The 15,476-nt window shown below is 34.1% G+C and overlaps 1 protein-coding gene across 1 annotated transcript; it reads left to right on the forward strand.

Moving 5' to 3' along the window:
• The first annotated feature begins 822 nt into the window (after window positions 1-822).
• Window positions 823-6,314, forward strand: LOC120347965 (baculoviral IAP repeat-containing protein 7-like). The gene is made up of 7 exons (XM_078117919.1): window positions 823-1,077; window positions 1,158-1,290; window positions 1,986-2,101; window positions 2,456-2,956; window positions 3,724-3,823; window positions 3,943-4,287; window positions 4,575-6,314. Exons 1-7 carry the CDS (start codon window positions 981-983, stop codon window positions 4,960-4,962), a joined length of 1,680 nt encoding a protein of 559 aa, XP_077974045.1. The 5' UTR covers window positions 823-980; the 3' UTR covers window positions 4,963-6,314.
• Window positions 6,315-15,476: the final 9,162 nt, after the last annotated feature.

Below are 15,476 nucleotides of genomic sequence, written 5' to 3' on the forward strand. Positions count from 1 at the left end.
CCAATAACCGAGTACTTTAAACTGCCTGTCTGGTCACCTCATAAGATTAAGGTTTCAAGTTTTAATATTACCAGAGATAACTATTGCAAACTATTTATTTCAATGGCTCAATCCGATGTTGCTTTTGTTACTTGGGAACATACAGTATATATATATATATATATATTTATTATATGCATATATTTATTTGTTGATTAGTTATCAAGTTGTCAAAATGTGTATAAAAAGTAGTTTAGTACAATAGTACTCACTACAGGGGCTTTGTGTAGTCGTCCTCCCATCGAGTTATTGGCAGACTTGCACTGATTATTTATCAATATATCATAGGTTTGAATTTTAGAAAATTCGAAACGAATGGACAGTTTTGTAACACCGGCAGTGAATCTATGGGCAGTCTAAAGCTCCACTCGGAAAAAGAATCCTGGAATACTGTTCAACTGTGCGTTTGGCGTTTAGTCACAAGCGGTGAAGTCGAGTCCAGTTAGAGATCAGTCCAGATTTCCTGTAAATTACAAATCGTACAAAACAACTCTGACTCTTGTATATCGTTGTTCAAATAGGCGACTTTTCAACGTACATAGTTGATTTTCTTAGAAACGTAAAAACTCAAGATTTTTTGTAATAGAATTCTAACGAAGACGCGAAATGTGCTACACTAGTGAAAGTAATAAGTCAAACAAACATTTTCTGTGAAGAATAAAGAACGTAACGTAACGCTCTCTCTTGTATCACTTTCTCCTGAACAATTGGCTGTAAATCTTATATAAACCAGTTAAGTACAGTCGTGTCTAGTATGTTCTTTTTTCCCGAACGAGAGAATATAAACGCGACGCATAGCTCAGAACGTTTCATACGCGTCAAATGATTCAGATCCTTCTCTCGTACTGAAATAACGATCTGTCTGTTGAAGAACTGCTTTTGAGATTATTACGATAAACAGATTGAAGTAAAGCAGCGAATAGACAGAAACTAAAGTATATATGGTTGTATATAGTATTAGCAATACCGACGTAGACGGTCGGACCTACGCTGGACACAGAGACCCCCCAGGACAATCGAGTTTCTATATAACTCCGGGTAAGTGCATAACGAAGTATATATTAATATATGTGCAATATATATGAGATTTAATGTTCATGTCATCACTGGTTGTACAGGTGACCAATGGAAGGAAAATTATAGAGTATCAACGTTTTCAAGATTTCCGGAACACTATCCTGTCAGTCCAACGCGACTGGCAGCTTCAGGATTTTACTACACTGGATTTGTTGACAGAGTTAAATGCTTTAGGTTTGTAAGCTTTGCATTTCATTTGTATAATGATCGTTGTTGTACTGTACCGCTCGCCGTATTGCACGTTTCCTGATTACACCTAATTACAACAATCCCGTCGGTATTGGTCGTTGCCTGATATAGACATAATTGCGATACAAAATCATTATTTCACCAATTACCAGAATTTTCTCGTAGTGTGTGATTATCAATGTTTAAAATATTTTGGTTTGTTCAGCTATTACGTAATTATGTGCATAATATGAAGACAAATTTGCTATTTATGCTGACTAGGAAGTATTAAAATTGAAATCTAGCAAAATATAATTTGTTTACGTTTTAATTTGCACGTGTCGAGGCACGTGATTTATGCTTCGTCATATGTCCCATAATACCCCTTCCTGATTTCAAGTCATGGGGTCTCAATAGTAGGTTTATGTCCAAATATTCATCTCAAGTTATTTTGTTTGATTAAACATTGCGCTTTTCAAACTTATTGAATTACGTAATTACGACACGTGACGAAATTTATTTCACTTGACTAAAAATGCAACGTCATATCATATGACCCCACAACTTTGACTTTTGCCTAAGTATAAATTTACTTTAACTTTTACAAAACCCGGATCGTGCGTTCTATTCTTAAACATCGACAGTCGATTGAAAGGCAGCCCAAATTAAACGGTATTAATATATTTCATTCTTTATTCCAGTTGTGGACTTTGTGTCGAAAACTGGTCAGTAGGCGATGATCCACAAGATAAAAAATGGCACAAAACAGATTGCGACTTTGCTAATGGAAGACCAACAAACAACCAGCCTTTGTTAGGTAAGTGTTTGTTTATTCGTTTTGTTTTTTGTTGTTGGTTTACACTAGTATCCGAAGTCCGAAAAGTCCGTGTACTCTTATACATTAGCTAGCAATAACAAAGAATCAACAGTTGATCAATGTTCGAATAGTCTGGTAATTGAGTCCTAACTTAATAATATAAATTAATACGAACTAATCACGTGATATATGGAGGTCTTATAATGAAGGTTATGTTTTTAATTTCTAATTAGAGTCTATGTCTATTTAAAGGTTATAGGTTGTGCAACGCAATCCAACTTGTCATTATTGTTACTAATCTGGTTTCGTTATCATTACCCAGCATATAATACACGCATATTCTCACGTTTACAGGTGCTTTTACAAATTTTTTGAAGCGGTCTCCACCCAGAAATAGATGCCAACCTAATTACAATGAAGCTACGGGGTCAAGCCTGTTCAACAACGCACGTAACGCACTGAATATATCACAAATAGAACAAAATGAACCCGCAGAAACTACACACACACCTACTAATGCAAATGACATATCTCATACTGCACACGCAACCAGCTTGTCACCTTTACCCTCATTGATTACCTCACAACGAACTTCATTGCCCTCTTCGCCACCTAATGCTACAAATCACGTACAAGCAAGACTACCAGTTGCTCAAGAAACTTCATCTATTCCTGCCAATGCAACACAAGAAACACGAAACGAACTTTACCCTTGTAGAGCGCCGGTTAACCCACATATGGAATCCGTTATTAACCGTTTGGAATCTTTTAAACCTCGTCCCGGTTGTCGATGGCCAAGTGACAAATTAAGAGCAACCATTGATGAACTTGTGAATGCGGGATTTTTTTATTTGGGTGAGTTTTTTTTTCGTTTGATCAATTTAGTGTAACATAGAGTTTATAATATTTGACGTTTGATATGGTGAATTTTACGTTCACGGAGAGTTAAAAATACCGGTTACATCCACATGGAGAAAAAAAAATTCTACACCCAAAATATTCAATGATATTTATACTTCTGGTTGCCTGTCTATACATGGCTGTTTTTTATTCGTGTTCAGCTGCCCATTGTTTGATAGAATTTGATAGCGTATAAAGTCAATATGTGTTCTTCCCCCAAAAATGTTATGAAATTTTCTGGCATCGGAATCTGTTATATATTTAACTCTGTCCAGGAATAGAACAATGGATGCGATAAATATATACCAATGATTTTCATACAAAAAGTTTGCAGGAACTTGAAATGGAAATTGCTTTTTCGTTTAAGTCATGAATTTCACTTTCGGTCAATTCAGGATTTTCTTATAGAGGGAAATCCAATTTCCTTGAAATCGTATTGGTGGTTTTACCAGTGTTTTCCGCGCCGTTCCGCTTCCTGCGTATTACCTATTGAGTTTCACTATCGTCAATCAGGTATAATGCTTCCGACTTGTTGTTGTAAATACAGGATTTTTCAAGGAATTCTACAGTGAATATTCGCTTTTGTTCGAAGCACATGGTAATTTGGCCAGTCACGAACAGTTCATGTATCGATTATTTTGAAGCGCGACTACTTTGATTTATATGTGATTTTGACAATAAATAAATTTTAAAATAAAAATGCAAGATATTTCTCATTTTAGGGGAAAGAGATCGAGTAAAATGCTGGTATTGTAACGGTGGATTACAAAATTGGGAATACGAAGATTCGCCAATTGTTGAACATGCGAAATGGTTTCCAAGGTAAATGACATTTAATATTTCCTTCTGGTTAAATAGCAAATATAATTTCAATTCAGATATTTTTTGGTGATTTCCTGAAGATCTCTAAATCAACATCACTTTTATTTTTTTTTTTGCAGCTGTGAATATGTTTTACGAATTAAAGGACCAACATTTGTAGAAAACATCGTTGCTGAATTTCCTGACATTGATCGCCCAGCTCCGATAATTAGAACAATGCCGAGGGCTGCTGTTGCCGGACAACCCCCTACACCACCCTTGCCTATGGATATTCCCCCATCACCCTTGCCCCAACCACAGCCTTCGATACAGTCTAGAACCCCATCTCCCCCAGCAGTAGAAAACCCACCCCCAGTTTTGAGTACATCGGAAGCGGTCGAGCAAGGATTTTTAGGACTGGAATACGTTAAACAAGCAAGAGAAATGGGGTTTGACGTTGAAGCAATTAAGACTGTCCTAAAAAGGTAATTTTTTTAGATTTTTTTTTATAAATCTCGAAAATATATTGCCTACAATATAAAACAATTATTTTTTTTTCATAATCAATAAAAAATCTCTGGTATTTTTAGTTTTTCTTGGATTTTTGTTTTTTGCTTATTTGCCCTCCAAAGTGTGTAATCGATATGTACATTAGATAAATTAATATATAACATGGACATGTATTCAATATCTCTTTATTTTAATTTTTACTTTTCATATTTATATTGATGTATAAATTTTACGTGTTGAAATCAAATCTTCATTCCTTCAGAAAATACGAAACGAATGGTCAATTTTACAATACCGGCGAAGAGTTTATGGAAGCGCTTTTTGGATCCACTCTTGATAATAGGAATCAAACACAAGTTTCACAACCAAACACTCTTCCACAAACATCAACCACCGTACGACGAACTAGTAGTAGCAGCAGAAGTCATTCTCCGCCTTCTGAAGAAAACCAGGGATCCAGTAACACAGTTTCTGAACTTCGAAGACTTGAACTTGATCGAAATTGCAAAGTGTGTCGGAGTCGACCGTCCAACATTGTTTTCATTCCGTGCGGCCATCTTGCTTCTTGTGACCAATGTATTACAGACTTGAGAAAATGTCCCTTATGTGCCAGAACTATACAAGATACAATCAAAACCTTCAGAGCGTAAGAAACCTTTAATCGATTGATTCTTGAAATACGTTGAGCATGTAGTTGGCAAGGAATTTGATCGAATATTTATTACGTCTGTATGGAAAACTTGTAAGATCATTATTCAAAATTGTTAAATTAAGCTTAAAGCTTCATATATTTATTTGATAGTATTTATGTTTTTTCTTTTCTAATATTTCTGTTTTTTTTTCATTTCTAAGCGGCAAAGTGTATCTGACTTTTTATACTCTTTTTTTTTCTATAAAATCCATATTGCAGTATTGTAGCAAAGAAGTAAAAAAAAGAAGTAAAAAGAAAAATTAAAAATAGTTTGTTTTTCATTCGTAAAATCTAGAATAAATAAACAAGATGTATTTATTTTTCGAAATAAATAGTGCGAGACATTGTGTATTAAAAACTGTGATTGAACTGTTAAAAAAAGTAGCAAAAAATTTTTTAAAAATTAAAAAAAAATAGTAAATTTGGAATCATCTTGCTGAATTGTTCAAATGTAAATAGTTACGTAATCTCTTGCTTAACCCAGCGAATCTGGATTGGTAAACAAATTCCAACGAGTTCGTGGAGGTTGTTCGAGTTTGTTGACAACCGAATAGTTACAATCAAGAGAATGACGTAAACTTTTGAGTCATCAGTAATATTACGCACATAAATGGAAATATGTTGTAATGCTTCCTCTGAATAATCATTTTTTATCCGGTACAAGCATGGTCGAGCTTGTTAGTTCTTAATTGCATTTCAAGTGTAGGAAAGATATGGTCACATGTTATTGATCTGCTAATTCAACAATACTAGCTAAGCTGATTTCATATAAAGCCTTTCAAACTCATCATTAATGTGCCAGTCAAATGTGTTTATAAACATATTTATTTTACCAAAATGCATTCCGTGTGTGTAATATACATATTTAACAAATATACTTATTTAGTTTTTTTCGAACGTTTATTTACCTCCTAATTTGCTTCTTGTATTCCTATTTTTTTTAATTTTATAACAATCTGTCTTTTTGTATTTTTTTTCTGATAGTGGTATAATAAAAGATCAGCCTTTTTGAATATGCTGCCTTGCTAGTTGTACTATATACATTGGTATTTTTCCTGTCTAGAGTCCCAGCTAAAGTAACTGTGAAATATGTATATAAATATTTATAACATTTTTGTTTTGTTTTCTACAATTCTATATATCTTTTTTATAAAGTGGAATAGTGGTGTGCATATTGTCTTTCGAATGCAATTTCTTGTTTCCTTATCTCTGCCTTTCAGCCGCCTCACTTTAACGCACTGCATTTATGTTATTTTCCATTTCCTTCTACACCATTTGTTTTGTATATTAAATTATAATACTTATATACTACTGTTTGAACGATTTCTTATATCATTGTGTGAAATGCTAAAATAAAATGTTCGGATTAAAATAAAAACATCCTAAAAATATAGGATTATTAATTACTTACTAATTAATTATTACTGTACATACTTAGTTGACTGTCACTACCAGACTAAATTATAATTTTAATGAGTTTTACATGTAATTCATTGTTAAGTGACGGAATAATTGATTGGATATGAAAAAAATCAAAATATAGTTTTGAATATATTTTCAAAAAGTAAATAAACTGGACTCCCATATTTAAAAAAAAATTGCGCTATAAATGTGGTGCGCTATAGTGCTAATCGCTTACATTTTAAGGTGATTATTTTTTTAGGTTCACTTTTTTAAGTTCATTCGACTACTATAGCAAATAAATTGTGGTCTATTCATACGCAGCATGGCACAAGTTTGAGATAAGTTTGCGTAATGCCTGGACATTGATCATTATACAGTCTTATCTGATTATTGATGCGTGTATGCTCTGATATCTGTATTTTTATGTCCAAGATGTTATAAAGGAATAAGAATTTTCGGGTCAAGTATTTTTTACACTTGGCGATTGATTGATTTTTTGATTTTGATTTATTGATAAAAAATCTGATTTCATTCTCATTCTACGCACATTTCTAAAATTGCTTCCTTATGTAATAAAAAAATTGTTGGAAGTAACGCCAAAAATATAAATTTGTCGAAGCATGTTTATTATGATTTAGTGACATCAGAAAAACGTTTATATCTGAACCAGAAAAGTACATGTGTCTCTTTTTACAATTCAAAAAATTACCATTCGACTTTGTAGTGTTATCTTTAGTTGTACCACTATTAAAAATTGAACTGAAATTTGAATAATAAATCAAAATCGCACCAAGAACTGATTTAGTGTCTTAGAGCTCTTTGAAGTGCATACAAATCTATGTTTTGTGTATAATTTTTTCATTTATGCAATGGTTACCTATTCAGAACATGCGATTTTAACATGTTACGCAAATGATACTTGTTATGGTATATTCTCTTGTAAATATCATCCATTCCCTGGTACCAAAACATAAGTATTTGGCAAGTGTGGCAATAAACCGATCTGGCCTTAAATTGGCACATTGCGAAACGTGTTGTAACCATATTTACGAGGCTGTTCCACCCTCACACCAAACCAATCCCCTTATTGTAATGGTTTGACGCACGTAAGCGGTGGGAGAATTGCCTTGCCTGGCTGCGCCCTTTATTGTAACCCGAAGTCCTTTAGCCTGCGTCAGCATTCTGAAAATAGCTCGTTGTTGCGTCGAGCGCCTTAACTGAAGGTTCTTGTGCGTAAACTGCCGTGTCATGGTTACCCATTACCGAACCAGAATAATCTAGTGCGTTGAAGCGCGTGCGCGCGTGCGTTGCGTGTTTATATTACGCGTTTTGAGAATTGCTTTCATTAGTTTTATTGCACACAACGTATATAAATTGGATTTTTCTATTCAGCGCTGTGGTTTCTATGCATTGGTTCAGTGTTTCAATTTCCTTTTTTCCCGCAATATATTCATTTTTGCAAACACAGCATTGCTTCTCATATTTATTTCATTTTTGTTCTTTTCTGTCAAATATATACACCATTTAATAACAGTCAGTCAGCTTGTTGGAAGGGGTCAGTCGTTAGTGCATGTACTCATTGTACTGTACTAATCTCCAAATTATTGCTGTAGTCATAAATCACGTCATCAATGCGTCATATTTCTTACGTATGTGCCGGTCAAAGTCCGTGAACATAAATGCAAATCTACCTTAAACAAACTTATAACTGAAACCTGCTCGATACATCGCCATCGCATTTTCATACTACGGAATACGTTCCTCGGCAATTTCCCCTTGTTCTGCGTTATTCAATACATTCATTCAACTTCTAACTCCATTCAATATACAATTCCACCGTTCGTTCGTGCCAATACTTCTTTCCACTTGAGTCAATGAATTATTATTCAAGTCTCAGTTCTGCGTCATTGATTCTGTATGATATGACTAAGCATGAAATTTAAATAAAAATCCCAAATGTTAATACATTTTCGATCAATTTTTATGAATGGATGAAAAACCTTATCTTTAAACATAATATAAAGCAGTCGTTGAATATTTTGAGCCACAACTACAAGAAAACATATCTTGTACCGACTATTGAGACCGGACTGTATGAATAATTGAAAGGTGATTTCCCGCAGTTCCGAGAATCGCCAATTTTGAAAATTCTTCGCCTGTTCTTCCAATACTAGTGGAAATTTTGTTGGAAAAATACAAATAAAAAATTTTAAACAGTGAACTTATATATTATGTATTATTTTAAATTGGACTCGTATTCCGGTAACTGAACCTAGTGAAAGCAAAACATGCCCTGAAGTAACCCAAGCTCGAGTAGCTAACTCGAAATTGAAGCTACGAAAGTGACCTAGAAGCAGAAGGTATTTATAATTATCGTTTCTTACTTTTCAAAGCATACCACAAAAATTTCCACAGTCAACTAAAATCGAGAATTCTAATATTCGGGGAAAATACCAAATATTTGTAGTATTGAACTGATAATGAATTGTTTGCTGAAAATAAAAATATGAAATTTATATGGCAGTTTTCGTAAATATTCCCTAAAACTAGTTTATTCTGTCAATGTTAGCTGTTTTCTATTGTCACCGGGCAAAGAATCGGGTGTTTGGGGCGAAATTCCATCAAACTTTTCAGCTGCGCTTACGTCCTTGTAATGCACTCTTTTGGAAATTACCAAACGAAATATTTTCACACCATTATTTTGATCATAAATTTTCATCAACAGTCAAGATTGCATTTTCGTGAATAACAATGACTCGAGAGAATTCAGTCTCTCTTTAACACTATTTCAAGAAAGTGTAGAATCAGTGCACCATTAATCAGGCATCGCACATCATATCGACAAATTTTCATTCTATTGCGGTATTTGTTCTCATGTACTAGAAATGTATTTTATGTGAATTAACATCGGTAAAATCATTTTATTTGCCAACAACAGTCATTAAAATAATGTATATATCAATATTACGAATTCTTCTTATCCTGCTTTCATACGTTAGTTAGTTTCTTGTAAGATAACTGCATAATATTTGCTTTACTGATAAGTTTCACGTCCCAACTCATAAAAAAAACTTGATTCATCGAATGTCAATATTTGCCACATTCGATTTGATTGAATTTTTTTTATCTAAAATAAATAATCCAAATTCATCATCTATTTTTTTATCAAAATGAAATCGGGCATTCGATCGAGAAGATGTATTAACCAATAGATTTTTTGAGAGTGAGTTGGAAAGTTGTTGTTTGCACAGAGCAGGGAAGTTTTTTGAATGTTGTAACTTTGTACCGTTGTGAATTGACTCACATTTTTAATCGCGATGTTTTGAATAATTTACAAGGTGAATTCCCAAAGTTTAAATTTTCAAATTTTTCAAGTGATCTTTCAAAAATTACATATTTTCATCCAGGTGTCTCTGTGCACGAATAAGCAAATATTTTTCAATTTCCCGATTTATTTTTAAAACCTCACTTAACTGTTTGTAGAAATCTTAGATACGGGCCATGCAGTATATAGTTTGAATTTTTGTAAAAAAAAACAACGGAAAAACTAGATTATATACCGTGCTCTGATTCAAATTATTCAAATTCGTGAATTGTACATTTTTTGCTTTGAATGTATCGATAACTACCCATATCACTTATTTTATCATTGGAAAATTCCGCCAGATTTCAGTTTTACTTTGAATGAACATGGAGACGATGATTCAAATGGTTTAATAGTATTACATATTCTTCAGTGTATTAAATGTCCGACAGTTTTTCGGGCTGGTTTGAGCTTAAAGCTAGCAAATTTTGATCATACTTTCACATGACTTTTAGTAATTGAGTTATTTAGAAGAATGCGTGTTACACCACACACTTCGTTACACTACAGACTACGCGAACTAAATATGGCGCGATAGCAAAATAATAATGTTAGACTGTAGTTAGTAGTTAGTAGGACTATTTTCAACGAAGTGATGTAAATGCAAGATATCACGTTAGACACTTATTTGAAGCCCAATACGGCGAACATTCAGACGTCAAACAAATGATTCTTTAAATTTGCAAAAGTTAATTTAATTGACCCAACTACCGTGAGTTTGAATATATGAAGCTTAAATGTGAAAAATCTGAATGACCTCCAAACTTCCCCCATTACATAATTCTAAACCAGCACGTAATATATGTTTCTAGAATGGAGAGTTTAATTGATCCATGGCGTATGCCGTAGGGCATTAATTTGACAGTCTCACCACAATTGGAACATGGATGGATATATTGCCCCAATCATTTAAATAACCCCCTCCATGGTGGGTTATTGAGTTGCCACATAGACAGCGGTTTTGACTTTGGAAGCTGCACAACATCAATACATGGATATATGTTTTGTATATTACCAGAAGTTAGCATAAGTGGCTGATAAGTTCTGAAAAATCACCCAAAATGATTACAAACGCATTTAAAAGAATAGAAAACCATAGAAAAGCAAATTACTTAGGGTTGTTCAGTGACGTATATCGATGTTTAAAGGAAGTCAGGCAAAATGGCAATGCCAATAAGGAAACAAAAATTAGGAAACTACGCTAACAGGAAATTCGTCATAACTAAATTTGTCGCCGTAATGATAAACTTCCGATACGTAAATGGAATAAATATGTGGACTATATGATGGTCGAAATCGCTATTTTAAATTAGTAATCGAATTCATTATTTTGAATTAAATTCTTGAAAGTTCCAAGATACCATATTATGTGAATTTGTTTAAATTATACCATTTCCGATTACAATAATTCCCGGTTGGAGTTTTTCCATCATAAAATACTTCTTAATCATCACAGATGAACAATATTCCACAAAACGTCTGAAAAGAAAATAATAAATAGCATACAAATATTTTTGATGTCAGATTTTACAGTCGTGTTATGTGTCAAAATGAAGTTATTTCATTCATGAAGAAAACCCCCGGTCGTGTTGTTGTGTTGTGTTTTGTCTGATACAAACCACGATGGGCAGTTATTGGACATTCCGCGAAAAATGTTGAACTGGTAGGGTTCAAAAATGAAATACTTCATACATTTCGAATAGTTATTTGAAAAACTTAGTTTATAGATTTATTTTGAAACGAATAAAGATTGAGAATAGATAGTTTATTTCGAATGGTATTTTTGTATTTTTCAACTTATTGTGTTTTTTTTTTATATCGTTGTCAGTTGTCAATGTAGACCAGTCAGTTATGGGAATTCATTCATTCATATTTTCTGAGAAGTAATTGATTTGCTTTTAATTTTTAACACACTGTATATGTCCTGTTTATTGTTATTGGATCATCGTTCGACTTTTTAAATTGACGTCATATGTACCATACTATAAACTGGTCTAAACAAGCCGATGTTGATTTCACTGAGTGTTTACCGTTATCTTATTGTAACTGTTGTGTCAAACTACACCGAACCGGCTGCAGTTACGCTCTGTTTACCAAACTTGCTTCAGCCATAATAGGAGAGATTGTAAGCAACAAATTCAGTAAAGCTGACGTAATTAAAGTCAGCAGACTGTAGCAAGGTGAACGAGATAAATTGCGAGTGCAGACCAGCGTGGTATCGTAGCCAAATGTAAATGACGCGAATACAACCATTTTTGGAGAAATCATTGAATGTGTTGATCCTGCATATTTATAAAAAGTGTTGTAATAGTCATGGAAATAAATCTGCAAATGCTGACTGCGAAAGAGAGAAAAATGTGGTAGAATACAATGGGGGGAGGTTTAATAGAATTCTCCCAATGTCCACAGCAAGCGCGATTTGTGAACAACCAGTATGTCTTATTGGGTGATTCTTGTGTGACTCCCCCACGTCGATTGCTAAATTGTTGTAAACATGTTGATCCAATTCTGGAGATGTCAGATATCCCGTTAACCAATATGCTGTAACTTATTCATTTTCAATCAGTCCCGCGAGGTTGATCCCCCATTAGGTATGCCAGTCTGCACGTTTCTCTTTCAAATATTATTTGCTAGACTCTAATTGTTCTACGTATTGAATTGGGTATTATTAGTTGGCTATAATCGTTGGTCGAATCATGACTACAGTCACGCTAACTAGGTCATTACGCAAATAGTAGAAATATATGCTTGGTTGGCAAAAGCGCCTAAATAACAAATGGAAAATGTACATAGGTATTGCCTTTAATAAATATAATATAAAAATGGAATATATATAAATATAATAAGTTCATATAAATAGGTTTTGCATTGGTTAAACTTTAAAGGAGCTACAAACCAAACAATCATTACACCAGAATCTTTTTTAAGCGTAACTAGTCGTTGATTAGTTATTCCCTGTACCACAATGTAACTTTTGGAACAGACCAGATTAAACCGGCTACAGCTGCCGATGTTGACCAAACTTGTTTCTTCCATAATAGGAAGTGTACCTAACGTCAGACAAGTCCGTGGGCCTTGAGAAGGTAAACGAGAGACTATGCGAGTACAGTCCATCGCAAGGTAGTAAGTCAATTGTAAATACGCAAAGCAAAAAAAAAATAACTATTTAAGCCTTCAAGGACACGCATTTGCAATCGACACAGAAAATTGATCTGCAAATGTTTACAAAGAAAGAGAGGGAAAATGGTAGACAACAATGAGGGAAAGATTCGATGAGGGTAAAATTATTTCCATGTTTGCAGATAGCGACTCGTCAACAACTGTTTATCGTGGGGATTTTTGTGCCACTCCCCCGTGTTGATAAATTTATTGAAAACATGTTGATTGATTCTTTCAGACGATGTCAGGAAATCACGTTTACCGATATATCGCAACTAATTTGTGCTTATCCAGTCCCGAAAAAAGTTAATTCCCCGAGGGGTGCCTGGTGTACCTGTTTGCACGTTTCTGTGATAAAACCATTTTTTAGAATTTAATCGTTATAAATATCGACTCAGACGACTCTCCAAGATTTATCTACTCGAATTAGAAAGATCAAATTACTGGCAACACTGATTATACATATATTTGGTATTATGGTTTGGCTAAAATCGTTTATCGAATCATGACTGCAGTCATGTCGGCCTATAATCGATTATTACGCAACTATTAGAAACATATCTTTGCTTGTCGAAAAACGCTTTATTTTTAACTAATCAAAAAAATGAACAAAATTCTTTTTTCGCGGGTCTAGCTTTATCTCCTCGAATTCGCATCGGTTTAGGAGCTCCAAAGCACAAAAATCATTATACGTTTTACCGAAATCTCTTATATTTTTGTAGTGAACAACATTTCAACTTAGCATTTAGCATTTCGTAATAAACAGTTACAAATAGGAATGTACATTTTAGACTTTCCAATCGATTCCGATTATGAGAATATGAATCATTTGTGTGTTTCGGGCCTGTATTCAAGTTTGCTCTACTCCGTGTTTAGATTCGATTTTATTGTTAAGTTACCAAAAAAGTTCGGGAATTTTGTCTAATCGTTTGTTTTTGCTCGTGTCTATTGAATTCATTGCATTGCATTCCAACATACTTTGAACTGACCCTGGCGTGCATTTCCACAGTCTTGAGCACATGCGTCATCACGTTCTGCGGGAACAAGTAAATCTAAAACCCAGTGACGCATGCAAAAGAGAGGATAGGGATTTTCAGAATATTCCCACCCTCCTTCCGACTGAATCAAAAGTATTGCTTTCGTCACGGGAAGTCCGCATGATGTGACGTATACTATACTGCGACTATATTATGCACAAAAAGTTTTCGTTCAGAAAGCGTTCTATAATAGATAGCTATAATACGTATGTGTAATTTTGACTGTAAAAAAAAAAACAGATTCCCAAAGCCGTTTCACTGATAAAGCATTATGCACGTGGGGTCATATCATATATATGTTAGACTAGTCCTAAAGTAATATCCGAACACCCTTATGAAATTCATGTCTTCACATTTTAATGCAGTAATAATACTGGATAACCTCTGGAGAATGTATCTGTACTCCGATTAGGTCGTATACTTTTCTTTCTTCCTACTTTTTCGTTTCAACTAATTTTCGACAAGTTGAATAGTATATTGAGTACGTTCATGGAATAAAAGACAAAATATTTGAGTTATGATGTTCGTTTGATATTTGTCAATGTGAGTTGGAGATATTACTTTGGACGCGTGGTGGACCTATGAATCGTTTGGTTATTATGTTGTTGTTGTCTTTGGTATTTTCTTCGTATTGTTATGAATGAAATCGCCTTTCTATTTAGCTACTGGACCAATTGCTTTAAAATTTAATTTTTAGTGGTTAAATATTGTATTTTCACACGAAGGCTATTACTTTTTCGTGTCCATATATTTGAGCATAACCCTTTTGTTGTTATTAGCACCCTTCGACCTTTTAAATTAACGTATCACACAACGTAGCAAAGCTTTTAGTCATATTAGGAAATATAAATGAGCATCAAACAAAGCATATCTTATGTTAGAAAGGTCAGTAGACCCTAAGAAAGTAAACGAGAGAATATGCGAGTACAGTCCAGCGCAGTGCCATAGCAAATAAATTTTAGATACATCAAAAATATAACTACTCTTACACACACGCAAAAACTGATCTGCAAATATTGACTACGAAAGAGAAAGGATTAGACCAGTGTCTCCCAACCCGAGTCCGCGGTCCCAAATGAGTCCGCAGAGCGTTTGAATGAGTGCGCAACGAGCCAAAAATTCACTGCGGGCCGCAAACGTATTTGTGAAACTTTCTTAACTATCAGCCAAGTTACGATTTACGTTAGAATTTACATAAAACATAAAAAGCCAATTTCTTCACATAACATTAATCGTGTCAATAATTACCGGTTACTGAGTATGGCTGGGCATATAATCGTATATTCAACTATTAGAATAGCAATTTACTTATCGAAAAGTAGGTAACACGTGACGCGACAGGTCACTTGCGAGTCGCTTAATCAAACGATTAGTTTTCACAACTCTCTTGCGGATTTTCGACGAAAACAAGAGGCGGCACACGTGTCGATAGATACCTAAGTGGTGTTTGAACAACGAGAAAGAAATTTTTTCTGGTAGGTGTAAATGGTGGTAACCCAAATTTTCTAA

Source organism: Styela clava, chromosome 11, assembly GCF_964204865.1.
Source record: "Styela clava chromosome 11, kaStyClav1.hap1.2, whole genome shotgun sequence".
Classification (NCBI taxonomy): Eukaryota; Metazoa; Chordata; class Ascidiacea; order Stolidobranchia; family Styelidae; genus Styela; species Styela clava.